This window comes from Ascidia mentula, chromosome 5 (assembly GCF_947561715.1).
Source record: "Ascidia mentula chromosome 5, kaAscMent1.1, whole genome shotgun sequence".
Lineage (NCBI taxonomy): Eukaryota > Metazoa > Chordata > Ascidiacea > Phlebobranchia > Ascidiidae > Ascidia > Ascidia mentula.
In genome coordinates, this window is record NC_138570.1 from 16451356 (window position 1) to 16468862 (window position 17507).

Sequence of the window (17507 nt, forward strand, 5' to 3'; positions counted from 1 at the left end):
TTACGCGCCTGGTGAACATTCTATTTCCTTCCATGTCTTTTCAACTTGTCCCGGTTTGGAGCTTTAACTGCGGGGTGCAAAACTATTATAACGTCACAAAAGACTCCGCTGCGTTAAGAATGCCACCATTGTTGCTGCAGTAGCGAGGCCAAACATCGATGTTTTTCTCATGAACGGTTCCCTTTTGCTTGTTTTACTAGACTCGTGCTGACAGTAAAAGAACAGTAGTTGACTAAAGTGTTAAAATGTGCTAAGAGAACAAAATATAATGACTAATTTTTACAGATACAAAGTTAAATTTTTCCTAGATTTGGTAATCTGGTTTCTGACGCACATGCTGGTTAATTTGATTCAAGCACCAAAATGACTTTACTACGAGTGATAATAGGTAAGGAACGTAGTTTACAGCATAGAAAGGTAACGGTTATGTTGCAGAAAGAAACATGGTTTGTATATCGAAAGGCATTTTGCATTATAAATTAGACTACCTTGCTGTTTTGCAAAGGTATTGTTGTTGAATCGAAACTTCTTTTAAACTAGACAAGACGCACCTTTATCCACATAATGCTGTGATAAATAGTTTCAATCGGCTTGCATGCCACATAGATTTTTATGTTGCAAACTTTCTTGGGTTATCCTGTAGTGGGCACTAGTGTGCTTACAAGCACTATAGTGTTGCTAAGGTATGCAAGCAGTTCCGAGCGACAGCAGGCAAACTGTTTGAACGAGTTCTTGGCCGACTGCACCCATGCCAAGCTTGAGAATTTTCTCCCGTTCACTCCAGTTTATAATAAAGCCGATAGAAAAACATGATCACGTTTCGTGCACAAATAACCCAGAGTTGATGACGACCTTGTAAAAATAACTACAAGACAACTAACATCTAAAATAGTCTAAACAATTACGCCTGTTGCACAAGGCACATGGGTCACATGGCAAGATAAAAATATGATCAACGATTACATTAGCATTGCGTTCAATCAAAATTTCTGTATATAACACACAATAAAGATAGTCAAAACCTAAAACAATGTTACCACTGCATTTCCTTGGTTGGTGACGTTAATGGAATACAAAAAATGAAATACAGCAGTTTTGACTAATTGGAAACGATTTGCATGTTATGCGCGGATGTTAATGTTCGTGTTTGACGAATGAACGTTGGGCTAAAGGCTGCATAATGTATTAAAAATTGCCGGGAAGTTTTGATCGTCTATTGAGATTAACAATCTATGTCTGTTGCATGAGTTGAATTAATTTTAGTTGTTGTCAGGTGTTAATATAAGTTACTGGTTTTGGACGTGGTACTATTCGTTACATTTTGCCTGCGAATTTGGAAAAAGCTTTTTAGATTACAGCAATAAAACACAATTTTAGAGGACGAAAGCCTTTTAAAATTAAGTTCGTTAATGGGTAAAAAGTCTAAAAACCCTTTTCATTGCAAAACATCGAAAATCACTCTAAATTTTTTTAAAACACTGCACTATATTGCCAGATTTTTTCACCTACAAGTCATTTAATTGATTGGTGTGTTTTAACATTATTTTACATTGTACATTACTAGCAAAGTATGTGGTTTAGTTTGCAGCAAAACGCTGCTAAGCGCTATTTTAAACAAGTACAGGATTAGATCTTAATTATACCATACAGCAGAAAGCGGAAAGTTACGTCATATTTTTTTCGCAGCCTGCTCTGAAAACAGAAATTCTAGGGACAGAGACATCAATAATTTATAAAAGTGGACCAAAGATTTTCAATTGTTTCTTACTGAAGCTCGCGATGCCTAAAGTTATTGATTGTTTTTCCCCAAATCTTCCGGGGCAGGGTCGCTTTCATTTGGGCACTGCATTATTTATAGACGCCCCAAGACTTTACCACTCGTCACGTCGATGCTAATTCAATGATGGCTTACTGCACAGGGCAGCCGGGATGTTTCAACCTAGATGTAAACGTTTGGTTGGTGTTGGAGCCGGTTTGCCAATAAAGATGTTAGATGAATCTGGCGACCACGCACATTCACTTTTATGCATTTAGGGTGAAGCGTACGTGTATTTGCATTCAGAAATTATCCAACATTTATTTCTGGCGAAAAGAGATGCTCATTTGCTTGCATAACTGTGCCCAGATTTAGCTACAAGCCTCGACGTATGGTATTATTTTCTATTTATATTAGTTACACCATGCTACACTTTTGTACAACTAGTAACCACACACACCTTGTATGTAAATTGTTACTTCAAATTTAGTGCCGCGTCTTTACGATTTGAAAATATATCGATTTCTACGATATTGGGAAAAGTTTATTTGAGACGAACAATGAAACTTCATTTTATGCCTGCCCACTTTCCGGCCACAAATGACTTTTAAAATGATGTTTTGTCAGTCAAAAAGCGTTGCCCATTATCCAAACATTAACGATTGAAACGCATTGTAAGTTATTTTTCTCTTGAATCGCACTTTGCACGTCAATGGATACACGGGTGTCTAAAATTCTCCTTCATTCGACAGAAAACCGTTCACTATTTTCGGTCAAATTGGAACAAGAACAAAAGAGTTCCAACAATTTGTTTTATCCTATACAGACAATTGGTTTATAAACTATCATAATTTTGAAACAAAGATCTGGGTTCCCCTCCACTCGGCATGTGAAATAATCTTCTTCACAACGATTTGAGTTGGTTCAAAACGTTTGCTTTCAGCTATTGTCTTCATGACAACTGTGGGTGTGGCAGTGGCTCAAACTACAGATGGAGTTGAAATAAACAGCACCTTTCTACAACCAGAAGTCGACAATGAAACAACCGATGCAGGTACTTGAATATTTCATGGTAAAAAATACTTCATGTTTTAGACTCGTGAATGAAATACGAGCGAGAATTGCTTTTCCTACTGCTTCGGTTGTATCTGTTGGCAACCGTTTGCTCGCGCGCCAAATATGAGTGTGGCAAAACCTCGTAATTGAACGTTGTTAGATCTAAACAACATTCATTTGAGGATCACACTTAAAAATATTTTCTGTCATTTTGGGCGAAAATCGGCCCGCGTTCCATTTGTTATGCGTGCCCTGTGTTGTACACCTATGCTTTAGACCAACGAAACATGTTTTGATATTTTTTCCAAAACAACATCTTAAGCAACAGTAGCGTGGCGTGACAACTCTGTGTAAAGTCAGATATCCGATTTCTCCTGCAGATTGCTGTCACATAAAACGCACCAACACCTGTTGCTCATTTTCAGGGCAGACGTTATCAGCAGCAGGAAGCACCACCACAATAGAGACCACCACACATGCAAATGTAAGTATTGCTATTCAAACCATGAGCCTGCCTAAAATTCGGTTTAGATTTGGTCTTCGTATTTTTTTGTCCAAATCTCTGTTACGCGGGATTTGTACAACATTTGGCGCAACCAACATGTCTTTTAATCCTAACCAGTAGCACCTAACTCATGAAAGACAATTTAAGGGAAGGTTACAAGTAATAGGTCCAAATAGGATGAGCTACATGCAAGCGTTAAAGACTTTTGCATTATTTTGTTGCACCTGACCGATAGCGGATCTCTGGTCAATGCATTGATTCACATATTTTTGTATATTTTGTTTCGATTTTTGCAAACCGCCATAAAACGCTTAATCTCGTTGTTTCGTACATGCCCTGACAACGATTTCTCGAAGCCATATGGACTTATGCAAAGCTGAAACGTTTCAACCTTTGACTATTTGCGCGTGATGGATTATGGTCTTTAAAACAATTCCAGAACTTCTCGTCGGCATTTCCACTTCTATGTCACGAGGAACCGCTCATGCTTTGTGACGTAACAATTAGTTTTAAATGCCTAACTTGCACTTTGCCTATGCGCGCATGATGGGCGGGGCGCGGTGACGTAACGCACGTCCTTTGTGATGCGACAGGGCGTTGCGCAAGTTTGGGTTCGATTTTTTCTGGTTCACCGCTGAAGCAATAGTTTGTCCTTCAGCGATTTGTGTTGTGCAGACAGCACGACACATATTGTGGTTTGCTGCTGTTTGGTCTTCAACCGTTTGATCTGGCGCTGTTAACGCACGCAAAATCCCCTAAACCGCAATTTAGATGACGTAATCAAAGAGCGCTTGGGGAAAAAGGCAGTTGTTAGCCCTAGATAGAGGGCATACGCCCATGAGCAAAGCGCAGTGTTACTGTCAGTCCCTTCCAGCAAGCGCTTGTGCATCGAAGTCGCCTTTGTCTTGCGAACCGTGCAGAGGTCACCCTTAAAAGGATTGACAGAATGAAAGTGGTCAAAGGTAAGTGTTTACAAGTACGCATCATGGTCTCTTGATATGAACTTCGTGTTTTGAAACCATTTGCGCTCGCGAATTAATTGTCATGAAGATTTCGGGTATGATTGTTCTATAAACGCCTTTGGGATCAAAACTATCGCGCGTTTTCCTGTTCAAAGGCTTGATTAAAGAACGAGGCGTTTGCAGGTTTTACGTGTTCAAATGTGTCGTTTCTATAGTGGCGTGTTCGCAGAAAAAGGCGCGGCATCAAATTGCTGTCATTCGCCTTTCAAAGGTTGCCTAGAGCGAAGTCCTGGTTGAAGATACTTGGCTAGAGGAAGGATGTTTAATACATCTCCATCTATAACAGCAATGATTGACATGCCCTTATCCATATATAGATAGATATACACCCTGTCTTTGTCATCTGTCCAATCTATAAAATTGTCTCCATTATCGCGGGTTATTTGTTGCTTCGACTAAATCGGCGCAGAATCACTGAAATGTAAACGTTGTATTTGTAATCGAGTTGCGTAAAATGCCACATGGTTTGACATTAGATTGATCTTTTGTTTTTTGTCTGCTGCTGTAAGCGACATTTACGCTTTTGCGATGTATTTGCATATCATAGGTCACATATGGTTCCAACGTAGACATTAATGCAAATTAAGGCATATTTACCTATCATATTTCCATTGGTGTCGAACGAAGTGCCAGCTCAGCAGTATGATCAATACAGCATATAGGTCGTTGAATGTGCCAAAACGTTAGATCTTTGCATGAAAGATGTAATTGTTATAAAGCACAATGCTGTACATATTGTTGACTTGCATGGGGATAGATATTAACATATACCAGATACGAGCCAAATGTTAGTCGACCTCAAGTGTATTCCCATATATTTGTAAATGTCACAGATTTGAGAAATATTGATTCATGTTTTCGGGGTCACACAGTCAAAAATTAACCGTCCAGCTTTACGACCCATCCGGTGCGGTTCGGCTCTATTTGATGTTGCAGGAAACCGCGCACCGCCCTGGCACATTTGATGTCGTGTCAATGGGAGGCAATTTCGTCCAATTTTCGCAATTTTGGTGCCATGCACTGTCTCTTCTCAATCTTCGTTTTACAGCGTGGCGAAAGTTACATTTTATTGCAATTACTTTCGGCTGCCGCGTGGGACAATGGAAATAGAATGTTTCCGTCGTCAGTTCATTGTGTCGACGAGTTCACAGCAAACATTCGTTTCCTACTTTAACGTGTACACACCCAAACCCGTTGTTAAATGCATTTTTTCAACGCCCCAACTGAGCTGGACTTATTTAATAATATTTGCCCGCGTTAAAGCACTTTTTAAAACTTCGTATCCAGTTGCTCATGCAATGGCGAATAGTACTCAATCAACTGCTGATGTATTTAAAATCCCAAATATATCAGTTTATCCATCGACTCGGACAACCGCTCAAGATACGGAGTAGACCTTTAACTTGATCACGTGACTTTTAACATCAATACGTCATCGTTTTAATACTTCCCAGTAGAGACTACAGTGGCGCCACAACGACGGCCTTTGCTTTTTATGAAAGCATCGTAGCTCTACAAGCAGCCTGTCTATCACCACTATCTCTGCTTTGGTTTTTAAACGGTGACGTTTGAGGTACACCACGTTATTTAGGATAACGATCACAATTTTTAAAAGAGTTTTGCTCTTTACTGCTGGGCCTGCAACTAAATTAACCATGACAATTACTTAATAGCTTCAATGTGTTTCTTTGGGTCAATTCTTGGTTGGGTTTACAGAATGTGTGTATTGATTCGTTTTCGTTTGTTAAAAGAAAAAACTGTCAGTTGTATGAGGCTTAATTTATGAGTGTGTGTGTGCGTGTGTGTGTGCGTGTGTGTGTGTGTGTGTGTGTGTGTGTGTGTGTGTTGTGAGGCAGAGGAACTGCATATACAATAAATTCGTTTCTCTCCAGGGAATGGACCGAGCTGATGTGGGTAATATTGGCGATATTAATATATATTCAACATGATCAACTATTCCACAACCTCCAGTTTGCTTATTGACTGGAGGTTAAGGCTGGGTAAATTTTGTCATTGTGTCTCTAAAAAGGGATGTCATGTAATATTTACCATTAACATTGCGGCCTTCCACAAACCATCAATGTCCCAATTGTTTGATGGAGCGAATGGGTAGCGGTGAATAGATGGAAGCCCGGGAAACTGCGGCGTTGTTTGTGACTGCGTTTAATTAAGTTAAATTGCACTGATGCCTGTCCGCGCGTGCGACAGATGGCTGCTTCACGGAAGTAATTCGGCGCCATGCTTAATTTTACCAACGCTACCAACTAAGAGCACTATCCTCACGGCCCTTGTCGACATATACTGTCCCATGGTTACCTGACCATTAATATCACCAGTGTATAACAAACGCCGTTGTTTGGTTGAACGTATGAGTAACCAAGTACGATATGTCCCCGATATGATGGTGGTTGGTTGGTGGCGTCTTTAAAGATGTTTGCATAGTCAACACGGGCGTGTTGTTTTAAAGCGACGTCAAACGTTGGAACCAGATAAGAGATATGGTCCCTGGCATTCATAAGTAAAGTGAAAGTGCAGTTGTATTACGTTTGTGAATCTAGGCTGGCTCATGACAAATTTCCAAAGTTAGGTCTTAAGCCAGAGAGGCTACAAAGTAAGATAGAGGCGACTTTTGCGCATCTTTCGGCTGAAGGGCAGGTAGATATCTCGTCGATAATTGGCTACAGTTCCCGGAAGTGAGAAGCGCAATTTCCCAAAACGTGCTTTACACATGAAAATCACCTTATAGCCTGAAACAGTGGCCATCTGTCTGCAGCTCACAGAAATCATATTATTGTCTCCATTTTGCTTACATAAAAGTAACAATCAGTAACCAAGTACCGCTTGATAAAAAAAGCAAGTTATTTTTCTTTTTAACATTAGCATAACGACGTTGCAGCTGATTTATCGTATTAAACTTTGCATTTTGTTGAGTGAAGAGTATTAACAATGAATCTTAGTGTATGGTTGTCCTCGTAAACTTGTTGAATTATAATCATTGAAATGCAATCGTTTTTGCTGGACTGTTCAAGGACAAACCTTTTTAAATCGGCGAAATGTGTTCTATGTCGTTACAAACCACAGGAAACATCGTCATTTTAACGAACGAACCAAATCTTATACGGTTAACTTACAAGCGGTAAAAATATACTGGGTTCCCTACAGGTGAACACAAAAGTGGCTGAGATCTGGACCGATCGTAATCAAATTTCTCTGTTCTGAGCCGTGTGTAAACAATCTGATGGCAGATAGGCAGCCGGTATTGGGGACCCGGCGGCACTACGGACAGCAGCTGCCTAGCAAGAACCGCATGTCATCGGTGGCCAGGCCTATCTCCACCCCGCGACGAGAAAACTCAAATCATTTCCCACCGGGCCTTCTTTCTCCGGCACAATTTGCGTCCGACTTCATGTGTGTCACGCTTCTGAAGGGTCGAATCACGCGGCCATATGCTCGTAGTTAAAACGTTGACTTGATTTCGTATATCTTACCATGGTGTTTTTTTCTCCGGCTCTGGAAATTTTCTCTGCTGCTTTATTAATACGGAAAGATCTTGGATTTGGTAATTCACACCAACCCAAAAAGCGAAGCAAACATAAATTTCCCCTGCAGCTTATACACAAATTCATATTATTGGCTCCACATTGCTTATAAATTTCCCCGTGCGCTATTGAAACGAGTTCTCCTGCCGGTTTAAAGTCCGAGATTTTCTCCTAACTACACAAAGAGCCGCCAAGTCGTCACATCCACGTCAACACGGGGTCATGTGAAATTTGATACGCCAGGAATTTCACAACTGGACCCAATCACGTGTGTAAATCTATGTCCAAGTATTGCTCTGTCGATTGCGAATTGAATCTAACTTGCAATCTGGTAATGCTAAATTTCCAAATGCAGATAAATAAACAGTCCGTTAATTGACTTTGCAAGCTCAACCGCCAAGGACTTTCCGTACATAAAAACATAACTGACATCATAGCTGGTTGAAATTTTTGTGGTTCCCCCACACGTTCGTGTGACGACTGCGTGGCGAAATCAACACGTGACAAATTTGTTGTTCAAATTCTGTTGCAATAACTCTGCAGTGAAAACACAGACAGAATGTAATACAAAAGTTCGTTCAGGACATAGGCTAATCTGTTCATTTAAAGGCGTTTTAAATTGCCTCTGCGTGCGGGACGTAATGTGGAAACTATTTGCTACGTGATGTTTAAACAAGGATTGCAACACGTTTTCCTCATCATTCTAAACTTGGGTAGGCAAGACGTCATGTCGTAAAGCATGTCTAAAGCTTTCGGGTAGTTTGCTGACATGCTGGGGTGCAAGTCAAGGCGAGCTTAGACAGGGATAGCGTCGCACGTTTAAACAAGCACGTTTACATTGACGCCTGAATGGATATATGATAAGTAAAATTGTGCTGATTTCTCGGTTTGATTTTAGGCAGGGGTTTAGGCAGGTAATTTCACTTTGCCTACACAGCAGTTTTGCCGCTGAAGTATCCAGACCGTTGAGTAACGAACGTAGCATGTCGGTTTTGGCGGTTGAGGTTCAAAATTATACGTAGTTTGCGTTGTTGGCAAACATGTTATGGGGTTCCGCTTTTGTGCTTCGCGCGGAACGAGGGTTCTTACAATTGAATATAACGACGAATTGGTTTAATGCTCTTGTGCTGGCGACCACCTGCCAGAACCAAGCACCCTCGAGATACGAATAATTCCACTTCAGAAAGCACACTGAGTATTGCGAACAGCGCGACGGTGCCTGCAGATTTAATAAACGCGGGGCGGGTGATCGAATGATCTCAGCAGGTCGGCACATGATTCTATCGTGTCTTTGGAGTGTTGTCAGGATGCCATCTTCATGATATGTTGTCGGGTAATTATTGCACAACGACGCCTGACACTTTTGGCCCTGCCTGTCCCTGCCCACCCGTTGCCCAGATGGGCCTGCACACGACCCGTTACCGTGGAAACCAGGTTTATTTAGCCAAGCGGTCGGGTTGTCGTGTAGTCAGTTGTGGTGACAGGACTTGTGAGTGTGACGTGCGCAAAGTTTAGTCAGACAAAAAGTTTTTGTGGGTTTTCCACCAACAAGGTTTTTCTCGTGATGAGGCTGATTCACTTGTTTTAATTATTGTGTGGTCGTGTTGGTGGTTTCACATGAGAAATTAGTTTTTGTGTCTGCCTTTCCAAAAAGAACAAGTCACATTTGACAAAGGTATAAAAAAAATGTGTGATTATCTAATATAAAATGACTGTGAACATATCGCAGACCAGATATCTCTTATTGCACATAATACAGTAAAGACAACATACGCAACTATGTTGTAGTGATTGTATTCCTTTGCACATTCCCAGTATGTACCAGCGAACATGCTTTCAACAATTGTGATTGCGCACTCCAAGCAGTTATAGGGACCTGTGAAGTGACTCGTGCGTGTAAACATTTCGCCAAGAAGAATTGAATGCAGAGTGATCCAACCCGTTTGGCGTGTTCTCAGTTTACCTTACATGTTTTTCACTGAAATATTGTTCGCTAGTGACTTTTCTATGCGCTATTTATCATGTGTTTTGGTTAAGTCGTCGAAAATTCAGAAAATTACTGTTTTGTTGGAATGCTGTTACGTTTTTAAACAACTAAACCCAGGGTAACTTTCAACGTTTGCTGCCATCATGGCGAGTTTTGCCTCCGCACATCCAAGCCTGTTCCAACAATTTTGGCACCATGACGATCCACTCCTGAATGTGTGCTCGTCTGCGTCATCACAGGTGACGTAATCGCAGCACCTCAGCGGATTGACATGGTGTCAGAGATGTTGTCAGGTACATGCAACGTGCGGAGGGTAAACAAGGTCGTTTTTTTTAGTGAAGAAGAAGGCGAATTACTGTGTTAAATCATACCGGTTGTTACGGATGCGCCTGGATCCGAAACGGATAATGTTTTCAGAGTGCTGTCGTCGCCTATGGAATGTTTCCCAAAGTACGATTCTCTGTAAAACGCACCAACTAAGCACTTCTAAAGAAAACTTGCACTTACGTAATGATCCATATTAACATAGACACGTAATGAAAAAATTACTCTTGAGTGACGCGGTAGCAGGGAAGAGCCTTGGGCTAAATGTTCGCATTTAAGTTTTGTACGTTTTGCTCATTCAACCGCAACCGCCATAGCAGTCATCCTCCCACACAATACGAAGCTATTTACACGCCTTGCTGCTTCTTAATTCACTCCTCAGTGTTTTCAAAAATATAATCGCCTCATTTTCGTGATTCCAATTGGGTGATTCACGACCCGAGGTCTAAAACTGATGTACCTGCTTTTCTGAAAAGGTGCGGTGTTGTTTGTAAATCTTTTGTTCATGTTTTTCAGGTCAGCGATAACTTTTCGCACTGTTGTGTACACGATGGCAAAGAATCCATTAAAGTTTGCTTTCTTCTGGTAAGTTTTTATGTTTGCTAAACTTTTTCGGTCAAAACTATTAAAGAAATGTCTCAGGCCAGCACAAAAACCTCTTGTGCTCGCAAACTAAACCTGCTATGTTTGGTTCTTAACCAGGAGTGCGAGATCTGTACCTTTAGGGGTTTGGTGGATGCTGAATCATTAAGTTTGTTTATATAAATACATTACATCTGTAGCAATTGATACGGTTAAATATATTAAAATAGAAGGGGGAACCAGAATTGGTTGGTTATGTCCAAGGGGTGCTGAAATAGAAAAAAGGTTAGGAACCATTGGTATACATATATTAATCGTTTGCAGTATGGGTATAAAATGTGAGGGTTTAGTTAGCTTCAAGTGGTCGTCCAACTTCAACCATAACCTCCAGTTGTCTTAAAATCGCGTTCAGCAAAACAGGAAAATGTAAACACCCATGCGGCTGCTTTCCCCACTTTGTCATGAATTATTCAAAGACACTAACGATCGAACCGCACGTCGTCTGTGTCCCCGCAAGTGAGAGTGGATCGCCGCAGCCATTATGCACTTTTCTAATTTGTGGTTACTTTCTAATTTGTGCAATGTAAAGTCGTATCCACGTCATATGCGTGTGAGTCTCCGTTGCATCCACACAAAATTTGTCCGTTTGGATGCAATATATGTTTATGGAATTGGATCGACCTAACAACCTTAGTAAATGATTGTAGTGGATTTGTCTCTGTGGACAGTTATTGTAAAAAGTATAATTGCACAACACAATAAAGCGACCAGATCTCTGATTTCCATAGAAGTTTTTTTGTAAAAAAGTCGAATGGGTCGTTTATCTGTTGGAAGAGTCGTTTAAAATCCGAGTGCTTGGCTACAACACTGCCACAGTAAATCACAACCGCACGATATTTGTGTGTACGTTTTACTCAAAGAAAAGAGCACGACCATAAAAATATTTCTATTTTTTTTATCGCAAATGTATTTACTTTAAGTCTTTGCTTAAATTCGACTTCGTTTGATGAATTTCTTGGTTTGACCGCGCGATGTATCAGATTGACATTAAAACCTGCGTCAACTCCCACCAAGTTTGGCCTGTCAATCAAACCAAGTGATTGTAAGAGGCTGTTGCGACTTCTGATGACGTAACCACAGTCGTTCCTATCACGTGATTTAATACTTCTGACAAACCTTCTGATTTATTTCTGATTCATGATATGTCACATGCCGGTTTCTGGCTGAGTTTTTAAAGTTTAATTAAATGCGGATCGCCGGGCCATGTATGGATGGCATGTGCCACGTGGAATTCCATGGCGGAAAAGCACCCGGCTGTGCCAAGGTTTCAAAATAATTCAATATGTTTCCATGGTGGTTGTTACGCAGCGACTGTTGGTGTCAAACGTACACATTTTTAAAGTGTTGAAAATAGGAAGTGGTCACGTGACGACTGCCGCTATTGTGATCGAACAAAAAAATGTCGTTAAAGGGCGGAAGGGCGAAACATGTCACACATCATAACCGAAGTGAAAGTAAACATCAGTTCAATAAAGCTTTCCTTTGCTTCGCCAACACTACGCCCATGAACAAATATGCGCCTTGTCCGTTTGCTCGAAACTCCCACTCTTGTGCCAAGCCATTTTCATCATGTCGTGTCTTATCTCCAAGTTTCACAGCTGCCTTTGCGTTTTCATTCTTTATTTTACTTCCTGGTTTAACATACAGCTGTTCCAACTATTGTGGATCTACCCTGGCAGACGCGTGCCAAAGTGACGAAAAACTCGTTTTCTCGGGAAAGCCAGGATGTTTTTTGTCTAGGTTTTGATTCCTTATTTGGAACATCTTACTCGCTTTTGTAAAGCAGTTATAATATGGGTTTAAAACACGTAGAAGATTTTAAACAAAATCCAATTACGAGATTGAAAAAAAAAGTCCAGCAAAATGTTCATGACAAAATAATGACTTTGTGAACTTTTTCCCGCGTTATTTTCCCACAATAACTGGTTCCTGACATCAACATTTTCGCAGCTCACACACTTAGTAATAAACCGCTTTCTTTGATGATTCGCACCTTGTGAGCTCGGGGATAATTCTACAACAGAAAAACAAAAGCAAAAAGCTATGGCGCAAAGGGTGTACGAGGCCTGTGGTTGTCAGTATCCTTATTACTCCTTGTATATTGGTGAGTGAAACTTTAGAAGAACTCTGTGTAGTTAACATCGTCAGCAAAATTCAAGAGGGCCTACCCCACGCCTGATAAAGTGAATCTCCTCCCATTTCCAGCTGCGCAAGATCAACAACTCTATCTAATGGAGGTTCCGCTTCATTAAACACACCTCTCCTTGTTGCACACATACGCCCTGACCTGGATCGGTTGTCTTATGTTGTCATGCTTGAGTAGGCTTTCGACAACAAACCGAAAGCTGTTGAGCAAAGAAATTCGCCCAATGTTCAGCAGAAAGTCAATTACTTCAATTTATAGATGTATAAAAATCAATATCGAAGAAATATTTTCTTAGAAATCAGTTCAAATAATAAGCGGTTGATTATAAGCTGTGCTTATAATTCAATCACACGAATGCTGATACCGAAACTTTTTGTTTCGTCTAAAAATATCATTTTTTTTACCAGAACAAAACGAGAGATGAAAGCCACTGTGTTGCATCGGAAAATTTATTGGAGATCAACGAAAACTGTCACTTTAGTCATGTGACCAATTCCACAGTTGAGTGCGAACCGGCGCTGGAAATCTGCGACATCGTCAAGCTTTCTGCACACTGTGGTAAAATACCTAACAATGCATGTTCCATGACGTAACAGGGCGTAGACCATTACGTATTGCTGGTAGGTGTTATGGGGGCGTGGGTGAAAAATATATTGCTGCTGCTACGTTTGAGTTGATCAAATGCGAAATGGGAAACTGGTATGGCACATTCTTGCTATCGACGAACATGATCTGAGTTTATATTGCGTAAGGGCGCTGCAACCAAACGTGAGTAATGCATTGGCAGCGGAAGGCACGGGCTATTCGACCTTTTATGTAGAGGACGTCCCATTGAGCCTGCTGTGTACGATCAATCTTAATGCAAGGTCGAGCGATATTTATGTGATGGCTGCTCGTTAATTAGACAAAGACCGTTAATTAACCATTACAACTAACGAGCGACCCGACTGTTCCACATGCAACCATCACAATGCGGCGTTGCTATGATCAGTGTATACGTAGTCATGAACTTGCTCCCAATACCATGCTTGCCAGCGAAAGAATTCCCCAACCTTGACCCCTTCGGATTTCTATTGTATTTTGGCCTCGTCGTATCACGGTGACCTTGGTGGTGGTACGACCCACAGCACCCTTTTCACATGGCATTGCGTTACGCGTTCGCAAGTTTGCAACCAGAACAAAGAGAATCGTCGCATTTTCACCGATGCAGGAACATTATTCATTTAAAATGTAGTCAGAAACCTGTCTTGATCAAACAAGTGTACTAGGCAAGAGTAATTCGTTTCATTTCCAAAATTTTATATTTCTATATAGTTGCTAGCAGGGGTTTGGTGCCTAAATATTTGAGAAATAAAGGCTGAAGGAAGACAATTGTTTGAACATCTCCCAACCGCCAAACATTCAATGTAAAATGGTCTTTGAGGTTTACTGAACAAGCCAAACGCCAAGCTTCGTCCAAAATGCTTTGAGTAAAGTGGCCATTCTAAATTGGCTGCAACATCCAAGTCGCCACATCCCTTAAAATGCAATAAAACCCCCAGGGAAACGTCTCCATCGGCTTTGATTAAATATTCCCCCCACTCTTCTGCCGATTTCAATTCAATTATGACGTCACAAACATCCGCTTTGGAAATCGGCAGAGCGAATCGATAGCGAAGCCTAAACTCACAGCAGACGTTGGGCGGTGAAAATCGATTTGGTTTTTGGGGGACGTGCGATAAACAGACGTTCTATTTCTTTGTCTGTTTGTGGATAATTTCTCGTGCAAATAAACGCTTATTGTTGGTTCGAATTGTGGCTAATAAAGGATACGTGTTGCAGCATATGGTATATGCGACATCCTGGACAAGTCCAGCCAAATAAATTGTGGAAGTAACCCCATTGGCATCCGTAACGATTCACTGCTGGCTAATAACTGATAACATACTTGGAGTCAGCGTTAAAAACAAAAGATGTAAATAAGTTTGTTTTCATGCAGGAACAAAATGTCACTTGGATGATATTTGCAATCCTACGTACCAACCGTCAGAAAATGTGGTAAGAAATTTTGTGTCTTGTTAATCGATTCCAAAGCCATGTGGAATAGTGTGAGGTGACTTTTGGACAACTAACGTAATGGTTTGTTTTTAGACTGTCTGCACGTACGTATGCAAGAAGCGCGGTTCGTTGTTTGAACGTCTGTTACCTCTCTGGATTGTGCTAATGGTGGTCTGTGCTGTAATTCTGGCGGCTCTGTGTCTGTGTACCTATTGCTGTTGCAGAAAGGTTGGTAAACGTAAAAGTAAAAAATTTTAGGAACAAACAATTGTTTTTTAAAACTTTTGCCTGTTATGGTTTAGTTAACCCACAACAAACATGCTTAGGTTAAAGTGTGCACTGTGCACGTTAATATAGGGTATTAGGCACTGCAGCCAAGCTGGATCAAAGCCAATTTTATAGTTTGTATGGGATTATTGTAGCTTAACAAAAAGTAGGCGTGGCGTCGTAACCACAGGATACGACCACTGGATCTGAATCCTGCAGGACGACAGGTAAAACCGAGATCTGTTTACAAACCCAGCAGTTTGTTGCACAACAAAAGTGTACCTTGCACACTTTCTACAACCATGCAGTCTGGGGTTTTAAATCCCTTTTGGCAATCACGAGATTGCGCTGCAAAATGAAAAGAAAAGAGGAAATCCTTTTGTTTAGTTAGCACGGAATACAACCAACCGACATTTAAGCTTTAAATCCCGAATAGTCGGAAATCAGTCGCGTATATCCCCTGTTTTAACAGCTACCCTTCATACACAGGCCAGAGAAACTGGCTCCAATCCAGCGAAAAGCTTTTGCCAGAGATACCAAACAATACGATTTTCACGTTTTAAATGAAAAAAACACTGGACCACTGTTGTTGAATGGGAAAGAGAATTCTTAGCTTCAATATCTTCATGGGATTGTTTTCGTTCAACGGATAAGCATCGAAAAAAGGGCCAGCTTTGAAAACCGATAACAAAAAGCATTGTGACGTTTTGGGCACAAGAAAGACAAGGTTTCACTTTATCTTATCGCCTGACCCTGCGTTTCGCTGATAAAGCCGCCATTACGATTCAGAAAGCAAAAATGCTTGTTTTGTTTCACAAACTCTTTTTGGTACAGGGTATTTTGCAACCGCCTGGCAAAAGTTTGAACTTTCTACTTTTGTTGACTATTTTACTTTTGCGTTTGGAACATAATGTTTTTTTGTAGAAATCGAATGAAAACGACAAAAAAAAGAGGTTAGAAGTGGAAGCATCGGCCGAGTCAGTTGGGGCCGACAACCCAGCACTGGAATACACGCAAATTTCAGAGCTCTCTACACCACCTACTGGCGACATAAAGAGTGAGGATGACGTCCACAAGGTGGAGCTGAGTGCAGAAGATCTTGAAGTTTTGGAAAAGGGAATTGTCCCATTTGAAGGGGAGAGCTTTCACCTTAATCTCGTTACCCAAGAAACGAGAATGTAAAAAAACTTCGAACTAAACACCATCTTGCATCTTCTTTCCTCCGTGCCTAAACTTTTTGCTTTCAGTACTTTTAATCACCTCACTTCACTTTCTACCTCTGCATTTCGACCTTGCATTGTCGAGCTTGCCAACTTTGGTTTCACAAGTAATAAAAACAAGTCCAAAGTGCTAACACAAAAATCGCTCACTTGTGTCGCCAAATGGTAAATTATTACTTTACTGGCAGTTGTTTGATTGGCAGATAATATTATTTCGCGCGTAAATGAATCCACGATTATCGGAAAAATTGCGCAGTGCTGTCAGTCAGGTAGGTTAAGGACCCATATTGGTAATTCTATTAAAATATGATTGTCGTCGGGAAATGGGGGCATTTGATCTGTTCCTGTTGAACATTATTTGGGGTAAAAAGCAATAAAATATGCAATTGGATTTTACAGAAATATCAATTTTTTAGTATCCCATCTATTGTGGTTCAAAAGGTCCAATTTTTTTTTATAAATTTTGAAAAATATTAGGTCCCTATGTAAGTCGCAAGACCCATCAACGGTCATTGGGAAAGAAGTGGAACAGTCACCAGATGCATTATTGCGGAAGACCTTGAAAACAGAATTTATTTGGTTTAATTGCCATATAGGTCCTTATTTTAGAATAATTCTGACAGGCAAGCACATCTTCGGACAGCAATTTTGCCTGCTTTTTTGACTAAACTTTCAACTCCACCTACCATCAATTTAATTTCTGACCAAAAACATTGGAAAAGTGCCCAAAACTTCATCTGCAAATTCGCCCAAGCAACTACCCGTTCATATATTCTCATTCCACCGTGCAACTTGACGCTCATGCTTGGTGTCTAATGTAGACGCATCGAAGTATATTAGTGCTCTATCATTGGTCGCAAGCCCCAACTATTGGTTTTTGACAAACAAGAACAACGGTTTGTAGTTGTATTACAGTGAAAAACCATCAGAACCTAATATTTTTCATTAAATCGCTTAGTTGTCAAAGACAATACAAATCGTTATAGCATTACATGTGAATTTTCCC

General features: G+C 40.6%; 1 protein-coding gene across 1 annotated transcript; it reads left to right on the forward strand.

Moving 5' to 3' along the window:
* The first annotated feature begins 286 nt into the window (after nt 1–286).
* On the forward strand, nt 287–16632 carry LOC145901483 (uncharacterized). The gene is made up of 8 exons (XM_082989182.1): nt 287–388; nt 2700–2810; nt 3238–3296; nt 10706–10774; nt 13385–13535; nt 14956–15014; nt 15108–15242; nt 16206–16632. The coding sequence occupies exons 1-8, from the start codon at nt 364–366 to the stop codon at nt 16461–16463; spliced, it is 867 nt and encodes a 288-aa protein (XP_082845308.1). The 5' UTR covers nt 287–363; the 3' UTR covers nt 16464–16632.
* Nucleotides 16633–17507: the final 875 nt, after the last annotated feature.

Excerpts from the sequence above, each read along its gene's own strand:
- LOC145901483 (XM_082989182.1), top strand. The coding sequence starts at position 364 with ATGACTTTACTACGAGTGATAATAG. Across the intron at positions 3,297-10,705 it reads AGACCACCACACATGCAAAT|GTCAGCGATAACTTTTCGCA; the intron begins GTAAGTATTGCT and ends CATGTTTTTCAG. Across the intron at positions 13,536-14,955 it reads CAAGCTTTCTGCACACTGTG|GAACAAAATGTCACTTGGAT; the intron begins GTAAAATACCTA and ends GTTTTCATGCAG.